The 11,591-nt window shown below is 31.4% G+C and overlaps 1 protein-coding gene and 1 pseudogene across 1 annotated transcript; one reads left to right on the top strand and one right to left on the bottom strand.

Moving 5' to 3' along the window:
• The first annotated feature begins 619 nt into the window (after positions 1–619).
• Positions 620–2,994, top strand: LOC114408981 (transcription initiation factor TFIID subunit 15-like). Its single transcript, XM_028372226.1, has 4 exons — positions 620–790; positions 1,321–1,705; positions 2,328–2,448; positions 2,621–2,994. Exons 2-3 carry the CDS (start codon positions 1,326–1,328, stop codon positions 2,425–2,427), a joined length of 480 nt encoding a protein of 159 aa, XP_028228027.1. The 5' UTR covers positions 620–790; positions 1,321–1,325; the 3' UTR covers positions 2,428–2,448; positions 2,621–2,994.
• Positions 2,995–9,291: 6,297 nt separating this feature from the next.
• LOC114408979 lies at positions 9,292–11,552 on the bottom strand (annotated as a pseudogene).
• Positions 11,553–11,591: the final 39 nt, after the last annotated feature.

Raw genomic sequence — 11,591 nt, 5'->3', positions numbered from 1 at the left:
CCGCCACTTCACTATAAATGAGGGTCCAATTAACACATATCCACAGTCAAAAAGGTCTTTTGCTATCATTTATGGACTACAAGATTTAAAAGATAGGGCATGGGCAAAGGGCATTGTGGTGTTTGGAGGTTACAATGCATGCTAATTTGCTTTATGTGGGGACAAAAAAGAGCAGCTTGACAAAGTTGAACAAATTAGTTATAATTTCCATACTCAATTTTTATTTTTTACGTGCATGATGAGATGTTGGCTTGTTCCTATTATAACATTCCCTTTTCTTAGCATATATATATATCTATATATATATATATATATATATATATATATATATATATATATATATATATATATAATACACACACTCTAATCAGTGATATGTCTACTTGGCATCTCCAAAAACCCTAAAAAACACTATTGTTGTATCATACTCACATACCTTTTATTTATTATACAATTAATAATGAATATATATGGGGTGTATGGAGTGGCACTTCGAAATTCCTTTTACCCTTTTTCCAAATTTAGTTTTATGATGATATCACATTGGGTTGAAGGAAGCAAATTAAAAAGAAGCACTCGTTGCTCTGCCTGCGCACTGGCTAGCTAGTTACTTGGATCTGCCCGATTTTCGAGGCCTTAATTGGCAGTATAAAAACCACCTCAGCCTCTTCACTCATCTGCACCACAAACCACATAATTCGACAACACTCTCTCCTAATTGTTCAACTTCTGGAGCTACTTCCACCCCACTAGCTACCTTCATTGTATTTTCAGTCTCCAAACTCCAAAGGTAAATATCATTCCTTCCCTACTTGTTCATAGTATTTTTTTTCCTTTTCTTTTTAAATTCTCGTCGCTAGCTTTTCCCATGCATACGTTTTCTGGCTCACTTTGGCATTTTTCTACGTTAATAAAAACATAAGAGTACATACCTCCAAGTGATTTAACTTTTATTTTGTTGAATTAATTATTATATTGAGGTGAAATTTTGATTCTAAGGACCGTATCCTAATCACATTTTTTTTAAAAAAATTAATATTAATTATTAATTTATCAGTTTTTATTAGTAGAAAGGGGTTGATAATTTGATATTTTTTGTGAACTTCTTTGTTTTTCTTATTTGTTTGATTTTTTTATATTTACTAATTAAAGATGTTAAAATAAAGAAAATATTAAAAATATTTCAAAATCCAGCACGACAGTATCCAAAACACATGAGAACTTGCATTTAATTTTTGTTTTTAAAAAAAATAGTACTCTATCATACTATTGAGGATATATAACTTTATATGTGCATGGTGGAATTTGGAAACTATGAAGGGAAAATGAGCAGACCAGGAGATTGGAACTGCAGGACATGCAACCACCTGAACTTCCAGAGAAGAGAGTCGTGCCAGCGATGCGGGGAGCCTAGGAGTGGTGGCGGCGGCGACTACGGCGGAGGCTTCGGTGGTGGCAGAGGCTCTTCCTCCTTTGGCTTCACCACTGGCCCGGATGTTCGCCCCGGTGACTGGTACTGCACCGTCGGAAACTGTGGAGCCCACAACTTCGCCAGCCGCTCCAGCTGCTTCAAGTGCGGTGCCCCCAAGGAGGACTCCTCCGCCGGACCATTCGACGCCGACATGCCTCGAATGAGACCATACGGCTTCGGCGGCGGCTCCTCCGCCCGTCCTGGCTGGAAGTCCGGCGACTGGATATGCACCAGGTCCGTATCACTTCATTTCTTTTGTATATACTCACGCTATATATCTTTTACTAGTACTAGAGTTGTTATGCTACCCAAACAAATTTAAGGGTTGCTTTTGAGTCAATAGTTTAATGAGTTTTAAGTTCCAACATACTTTAAATAAAAAACAGAGAAAGAGAAAGGTTTTCAATATATAACAATACTAAGATCCTTAAATTTTCAACTATTTTTTAATTATTATATCAATATATATAAAAATCACTATTACTTGTGCTCATTTTTTAAACATTGATTATATTTCAATGTTATTTAATTAGATTCGTGTTTTAAGTTAAGTTTATATTAATTTTTTTAACCAAAGAAATATAAAAATTATACATTATAAGGTAGAAGTGTCATGCATGTCATGTAACTTTTAAAATTTTCATATTCCTGTGTTTGTGTTGTATATCTAATATTGTATTTTAGTTTATAATAAATATATATACGTTACAGATTTATAATTAATTTGAATATTGAATGACTAACATATTATATATATAATTATCTCTATTAATTAGGATGATTTTTAAAAAATAAAAAAGTGTGAGTAAATAAAACAGTAGTAATGATATTGATGGAGTGTGAATAAAATGGGCAGGTCTGGATGCAACGAGCATAACTTCGCCAATAGAATGGAGTGTTACCGATGCAATGCACCGAGGGACTCTAGTAGTGCCAGGTCTCCCTATTCATCGTAGAGTTCCTCATCAATCCATGTGGTAATTGTAATAAACTATATATATCTTCTTGCATAACTAGAGTTATCTAATTAATGTCACCATGCTAGGTGTGTGTATATATATATATATATTTGTATGTATAAATATCATCATGTAGATCGTAGATTAGAGTTTATATGCACTGATCATCCCTTTCTTTTCTCATTTACAGGTTTGCTGTCTAAGGAGAGAATCGAGAGGCCATCCCTATTTCCTAGTGATAGTTACCTTTTCTTTTTTGTTCTCTTGCTTCCATATATGCTACTTTCTTCATCATCTCATGCGGATATTTATTTTTGCTTTTTTTTTTCTTTTCTTCCAGCTAGGAAGCTTTAGGTGAATTATGATTTTGAGGTTTTGTTGGCCCTGAGTGAGTCTGGTATATGATGACTCAGCAGCTAGCTCATGTACTTTTTTAAGTATCAACAATTTAATATCAGTGTTAATGTGTATGTTTCGAGAGGGGGCTAGCTTCTAAGCCTCATCATGACTATGATTTGGTGCAAAGATGTTCTTTATCTAACTCTCCGAGATGTGTTCAGAAAAGATGCTCTTTTTGCTTCTGTCTTTCTCTCTTTAACTCTCAGATATACACATATATACAGCTTTATATTGGGGACGTGGTCCAAGGAATAATTCATTCATAACTGTTGTCGAAAAAACTCAATGTTATAACCCATGTTCTCTTCAGTATAAGGACCACTGCGGGACGAAACCATCATAGCCAAGTTCACCTAGCAGTTTGCGTATAACCATGTGTATGCATGCATGTTTGTGATAATAATCTTCAACTTTAAAAAGAATTGAGCGCGCGCGGTTTCTTGTTTGAAATGAAGAATAAAGGGGTGAAAAATTCAATGCTAGCATCGCTGATACATTAATGTAGACATAGGTCAAGGCAAAACTAGCTCAACAATATATGCTGCTTTTATTTTTGTTTCTTTGGTGAATTGAATACTTTAGAAGATGGAGGTCGAACATAGAAAAGGAACAGCCAGCTGAAAGTTCTAAAACCTATATTGAAGAAATTATAGTACCATTTCCTTGGACGTTTAGCTAGTAATGGCAATGGCATTACTCCCTTCATTCTCCTTTATAAAAAAAAATTTAATATTTTGTTTTTAAAGATATGCAAAATTTAACTGATCAGTTACTGGAAGAAAGCACGAAAGTTGGTGTAAATTTTACTACCTTTCAATCCTTTAGAAAAATAAAATAATAAAAGCAGTAAATTAATTGTATAGATCAATATGCATGTGACATTATATATATTTCAATGTTTACATGCGCGCGCCCAGGTACACACGTGTGTGTGTCTATATATATATATATATATATATTAACTTAAGGTAATTTAGATATCTATTAATATATAACATACTTAATTTATTATATAAACATGTTTAATTAAACAAAGTGATGCAGTAAAAACATTATTATATTTTGAATGATGTGGAAATTTGTAAAATTTACATATTTTCCAATACAATATACAGTTGAATTGATAGAATTTATTATTTGTAAGTTTGCCAAGATTATATTAAGTGTCAATTAATCACAATTCTCTTTGTTGGAAGATCAATTCAAAATTTTAATTTCAAAATCTTTAAGATATTATTTAAATTTATAGATATTATTTTTATTTCTGAGACTCTTTTTAAAAAAAGTTATGATGTAATGCGTATAAAAAGGGATCTTTGTGAAAAAAGAAGATACCATCCAAGTGAGCGGAATTCATGTAATGGAAAGAGTCTTTCAGGTTTGTGTAGAAAACTTGAAATATGAGAGGATTTCTCAAATTTATCTAGAAATTTTTTAATCATAATTAAGATAGTGAATTCTTATGGTGTGTTTTGAGTGTTTTTCATCTAAGATCTCTTGAGTGTGAGCTTTTTTTTTTTTCCTAACACTCTCTAATTAAGTTTTAATCAAGATTTATATGTGATGTCGTAAATTTTTCATCCCTTAAAATATCATATATGATTGACATGATTTAATTGAAAAGATTCATTAAATGAATCTGTCCTTGAATTAAATAAAGATAAAGATTAGGCCATGTAAAGGAATGTTACATATTCTTTCTTATATTATATTTTTCTAGATGAGTGTTAAAGCGTATTCTCTAACACTCACTTTACACATTTAATTATTTTCTCACATTTTTTCACTTCAATGAAAGCAACTTTACACACACAAGTAGCACTACTAAATTCAAGCAACGCATAGAAAAACACACAAGTATACAGCTAAATTCGACACAAAAAAACATAAGCATACAAATAAACTCAATTAATAAGAAATTTGTTAAGTATGCTTGCATTAGAATATTTTTTATTTATTAAAACTTAATCTATTAGTATAAATATTAATTCCCTATACCATAAAAATTGTCCCTCAGTTATTACTTATCCATTTGTATTAGAAAATGGTGTATATTACCGATATACAATATAACTTTAATTAGTATAAAATTATAATATTTATACTAAAAAATCAATTGTCATTAGAAAAAATTGAATAAGTTTAATTTAGAACTATTTTTTTCTATTATTGTAATACAATTTTTCTAGTTTAGAAAGGGGAAAACCTTTGAAAGTTAACTATTTTTTTTATTGTTTTGCTATATAAGTTGATTAATTTTTTTATTAGATACTTTTTTGTAAAATTTATTTTTGAATTGAAATTTTGTATTCTATCCCCATAATACTATGTTCATAAAATTTCCTTTTTGATGTCACATGTTCGTAAATTTTCAAAATGGAAATAAAAATTATTTAATTTATTCTATGTTTGATATGATCATTTTAAAAGTAATATGATAAGAGAAAATTCAATTATATTTAATCAGTAACTTAGAATTTTCTCATATCTTTTTTAGTAGCGTTATTTGGTGCTCAAGTCTGACAATCCAATACTCTCATTTCTCCTACAATCCATAAAAAATAACTTAAAGTTCCTTCCATTGGAAAAAGAGAAACGATTCGATGTTAAGATTCTACGAAAGACATTTAAAAGCTTTGATTGGTTGAACAAGAAATCCTTTGCCACTAAAAGTAGTGCTTAACTTGTATCATTCTTTATTGATCAACGGAGGGGGTTTAATCACCTTGCTTAATTAATTAAAACTAAGCATCCTGGTGTTTAAAGCTAGATCAAGAATAACTAAAAATTTTAAGGCATCAATTGGCATAGGATTCCGAAACTTTACAAGCTTATGATACATTTCATGGATTTCCCCATTGACCTCCTGGGTTACGTTTAACAGCAACACTCATTGGTCAAAAGTAACCACACTTCATTAGTGTCTGCTACTACACTCCATTATATAGCTTTTAACAAGATTCTTTAAATTCACTTTAGTCTAAGCTTTATGTTACTTCATGTGCTTTGGTGAAGTACCTATGCTTTGTTCAATCATGTGCTTTGGTGAAGTACCTCCCGCTCGCTTGCTCAATCATGTGCTTTGGGGTTCCAACTATATGCAATTGAGGTTTGACCCATTTTTAGTACATTGTATATTGCCCATTGTCATAACATGAAGTCATGAAGGCTTAAATCACAATCTCATTATGCTAAAAATCGGTTGATAAAATTCATGGGAAGAGATTTAATTAATTAAATTATTTTTAATTATTTTTTAACCATTCAACATTTAAGGAGTTTTTTATTTTCATTTTTTAAGCCATTAAAAATAATTATTCTTGGAATTCAAGTATGAAGATAAAGTTAACTAAAAATTAGCTAGGGGTAGAAACGGGGGTTAGTCCTGCCGTTTTAGTCCATCTTGCTACTAACTCGTTAAAAAATGGGACGAGACAGATTGAAATGCCTTCTAATGACAAATTGAAAATCTTGATCTGTCTTGCTTAGAGGTGGACTGGTTGACCAATCCGAAAAAATGAAACAAAAAAAGAAAGTTTAAATCTTATTTCATAAAATTAATTCAAATGAACAAATTTAGTTAGAAAACCTAAAATTTATAAATTGTTTATCATAAATTTAATTTTAACAAATTTTCCTATTGGTACTAGAGGAATTGAATTTATAAAATAATATGAAAATAATAACAAATATGTATTTCAAATTTTGAATATTATAAATTAAAAAAATACAAAGTATCAACTCAAAACCAAAATTAACCTTTATTAGTATTTATATTTTTAAAAAGATTATATGTATGGTGGGTCAATCCATCCTGTGTTGAGCTATTAGGTTGACGGGTTAAGAAGAGTAGAACTAATTATTTTTTACAAATTGATTTGTCTAACCAAGACCCATATTATCATCCCTAGTCAAATTAAGGAAATTGAACAATACATAAGTGAAAAAAACTCACAAATTACTTAATAATTTAAGATTTTTGTTGAATTATCGTGATTAATTGATGAAAATCTCCCGATTGTTTTACTGTCAATTATCCAACAATTATTCCTCACTGCAAAGAAACAAATGGTGTGCATGCACATGCTTTTAATTGTTTTTCTATTTTTGTATTTTGATGAGTGTTTGCGTGCGACTTTGTTGGTTTCATGCCAATCTAACAAAGACAAGACCTACGAAAGACCCTTGCTCATGAAAGCACAACAAAAACATCTTTAATCATGAGGATTTGTAATGTCAGTTGGGTCCCAAATACCATCAAAACTAAATCAGTGCTAGTTGAAAACCCTATACTGTGGCAGTCAAGGTTAGCAAAAACAAGAGGACTTTTTATCCAATTCAATGCACGAAAAAATGAGATACACTTTCAAAAGCTTTAGTTTCCCTTTTCCTTTCTTTTCAACCCATGCAAGCATGTTTAAAGGTTTCCTTTTCCTTCCTTTGAAATAAATGGTTTTAGCTTTGGTTTACATGTAGGTCAAACACACAACCTCTCCCAAAAGTTATATAATTGAGATCGATATATGAGCTACGTGGGAAATAACTAGGGGTCTATACGCAAAGCCCTTTTTTTTAAAACTATTTTAGCATCCATGAACACTTTTTTAATATTTTTGAAAATAACAAAGACTGCATCACACGAGTAAAGCATGGGTTTAGTTAGAAATAGAACGTACGTCAGTCATTTGTATCAATAGACGTAGAAAGTGACTTTTTGTATTAGTTATAGTAACAACAAATGTAGAAAATAGTAGTGCAAAACATGAAGTCTAGTTTCTTGAATGGATACTTAGCAATCAAATTATAAAAAAAAGTGGTGACATTTTCAAAATTAAATGAAAACTTTTTATAGCGATTTGCAGTTTAATTGTTCTAAAAAGTGTTTTGACATCAATTAAAAATAAAATAGATGCAGATAGAAAAGTAGAATTTAGATAAGTCATTATAACATTTGATTATTGTTAAGATAGCGATTGTTTCCATAATTTAACACAAATTTTCAGCGTATTTTAATTTCATTTATATGTTTTCTAGAAAATATTTCAGGAGGTCACTCACTTAAAATTATTCAAAGTTAAATATTTAACTGTAAAATTAATGTCGTGACAAAATTTAAAAAATTATATAAAAATGGTGAAAATTTGAAAACAGGAAGTAAAATATCCAATTAAGCTCATTGACTTTTTCCTTGCATATGTATAATAAGTATGTAAATGAACAGAGTTAAATCAAACGTTTAAAATTTGGTTTTAACGCTAAGAAGTGATAGGCAACAGCTTTCCTACTATAATAGGTGTAGATAGCCTTGTTAGGAGTTTGTTGATCTCATGAGTATTGGTCTATATTCCTTTATGATGTCCTTGTTTTTTTTTTTCTCTTTTTATTTATATTATTTTCTTGTTATGTTGTTCTTGTGTGGGGATTATTGAGGTGTCAACCTAGTTTGGGATGTCATCAACCCTATTGTTGCAATTTTAGCTATTTTGATAAAAAAAAAGGCTAAAAAGAGAGATTACTCAATAATGTTGGCTCATTTATTTTAAAAACATTAAATTTATATTTTAACTCTAACTTGTTTTAAAATATGAAATTAAAGTTTGAATTTGAATTATCTAGCCCATATAAAACTTTGATTATTTTTTATTACTGCAAACTTATACCCTTGCTAAGGTAAAGTAAAAAAAAAGTTAGATTTGTATTAACAGATTATTTAATTTAAAACTGAAAATGAAAAACTGATAAAAGAAAGAACCCCAACACTGAAAAAAGCTTGAATTCAAAACGACCGTGCTTCCTTGCAATAGCTTGATCAACCATTTGGTTGATCCTTTTAGCCCTCTTCAATTTCATACGCCTTTATGGTAATAACAGAAATCGCACGACTAAAGCCATTATTGTTGTGCACATTCTGAATCATAAACAACTTGTGTTTTTAACCCCAACGACTCATTCAAAGATGGGTGAATTGGGATCAACATCTTCACAAACGGGTGGAAGAGCACAGTTGGTGGTTTGTAGGCTCTTAGAATTATAAAATAGAGTGTAAAATCATGTGTGGAAAAATTATTTTCAAGGGAGTGTCGAAAAAAAAATAGATTACAAAGGAGAGGGTACTAGTAATAAAGGGAAGTGTAAATAACAACTCCCAATATTTAAATGACAACTATGAGCTTACTTTACTCGAAAAGGCCCACTTTAAAAGATCCAAGTCCCCTATTACATAAACGATTTTTTGGGGTACATAAAGCCCATGATATATTAATATTAATTATTTATGAACTATCACTTTTTTTTACAAGATCAATGTTACACTTATAAAATTTGAATTTAACTTATTTAATTATCAGAACATAAACTAACAAGCCATTAACATCTGCTGATAAAAAAATTTAATGGAACATAACTATAACTTGTTTTTAGTTAAACACATTTTAATGAAAAGAGTTCCAATAATTTTTCATGATGTAATGAGAGGTTGGCAATCTTTTTTTTTTGGGATTTATGGAAGTCTTTTTATGTTATTGTCAATGACATAGAACCATAGAATACAATTGACATTGTGGATTGTTTGGGAAACAAACTAAGAGTTATGAAATTAATCAATATATCGGGACATGTATTATATCTTCATTTCACAATTCTGGAGCTGGGTTGAGATTAGTTACATACGATCATGTTCTGCAATCTGCACCATAGACTTCCCGAGCAGCACTGGGCTTTATGCATACCAATTAATCACCTCATCGTGATGGAGTAACTTGATCGACTAAATTACTGTGTTGCAATAAGAAAACCATTGAAACATATTTTCAGACAAAAAGAAACAGTAGAAATTGAAAATAATAATAACAAACAATTCAGAACAATTAACCATAATTGAATTTACCAGGTCTTCGGGGGAGGGGAGGCATTCTATTGTTGTATTACTAGCAAGACATAACAAGTTGTTTGAACCAAAGAGATCGAGAATAAGGAGAACAATTCCAGCAATGGAAGCAGCACCTTGCCAACCCTTCAGAGTGGACTTCAATTTATGTCAAGGATTTCTACAAAAAACATTCAAGTCTGGGGAGAGATTAATGTGGTGGGAACTGAAATTTGTAAACGTAATATTTTTACAAATGTCACTAATTCATCTATTATCCTATGCTGTCGTATTTGCGGAGGATGTTGCAAGTGAAGAGTTCTAATAAGATCCGTGAAGTGTCTTATGCTAATATTATTAAAACTCAACTTGGATCTATTGTAATAATCAAAATAGCAAAACGCAAGTTCAATTAATGAAGGGATGTTATTGGTACCACCATCAGACCCGATGGTGAAGGACAGATTGAAAAGATGGGTAAGAACAAAAAAGGGAAGTTGGTTCTCAAGTAACAACAAAATCTAATGATATAGTATTGGCTGACAAGGGTTGTAAAAGAAACGTGTCATTTCCTGGCCATTTATTATGATAGTCCTTCCAAAAAAGCTCAAATATAAAACCAGAATCCACAAATATTATTTTCACCGGTTCTTCCGTACTAAACTCAAGGGTGTCTGAATAACAACGACGAAAATCTGGCATCACCTCTTCTATGTAGCAGATCCAACTTTCCAAACTTGTATGGGTTCGTTCCAGAAATGCGTTGCAATAAATGGGTTTGTGTCTTTCCATGATATGGAGGCGAGGATTGCGGTTGTGGTGAAAAGGGCCTATAGAAACAACCTTTGGGGTGTATGCATCTTCCTTGACTTTGCAAATATCAAATGGCACTCCGTAGATGCAACACTCATCAGTTACAGGTGGCTCTGCCTGCTCCAGCATCGCCTTAATATCGATTACAACATCATCGTGGTTCATCATTCTAGTCATGTAATTAACCAAAAAAGAGAATAGAGGATATGATATGATAGAAAGAGAAAAATGATGAATACTAATTAAGTGTTTGAAAGAATGGAGGGTCGAAACATAATCTCTGAGCAGGGAATAGTGGCGGATATTACCGGATTCCTTTCTTGATTAAATTTTGAAAGTTCTTTCTTTTGGCAGATGCATTTCTTGGGGGAATCATCAGAATAATACCTAGCTTTATTCTTGAGGGAATCATGAAACTAGTTTCGGGTACGAGTACACAGTTTGTGAAGCTACGCATCTGTGTCACGTATAAGTTTTAACATGGACCAATGCCTCATATATTTATCTTCTATGATTGACGAAGACAAAAGTATTGGGTGGGTATTCCTAATTTCAGCAGCTCTCTCACTGTATCTCTCCGTTTTCCCTCCCGGTTATAATATCTTAACCATAGGAGAAATTATTACAAGTATATACTATCAGTTGGCCTCTTCTCCATTAAGGTGTTGAGCAATTAATTGATAAAGCATAAGCTAATACGTAACCACTCCACCACTCTCACATAGCCCCTCTGGCCATCCAGGATCAATATTGATTTGTGACTAGGTAATTTGCATATGAGAAGAAATAATAAATTTTAACAAGCAATACTTGTTAGCAGCATATTCTGCATGTAGATTGATGGCATTGAATGTAATGCGCATTGACACGCCTTCCTCATTGGAAGAAATTATTTGTTATATAACTAGTTTATCACTAGGACCCTTTAATGACCGGTTGACTGAACACAATACAGACCCCCAAAAAAGTAAAGGATAGTGTTGGGCTTAAATCCTAACAAGAGTTTTTAACTTGTTTATTTAGGTTAACATATTTTACTGAAACGAGTTCCATTTGCATCCTTAGATGTAAATTGTGATGAAAA

This window comes from Glycine soja, chromosome 4 (assembly GCF_004193775.1).
Source record: "Glycine soja cultivar W05 chromosome 4, ASM419377v2, whole genome shotgun sequence".
NCBI classification, from domain to species: Eukaryota; Viridiplantae; Streptophyta; class Magnoliopsida; order Fabales; family Fabaceae; genus Glycine; species Glycine soja.
Note: the sequence above shows the minus strand (reverse complement) of the source record. Positions and strands in the feature narration are given on the sequence as shown.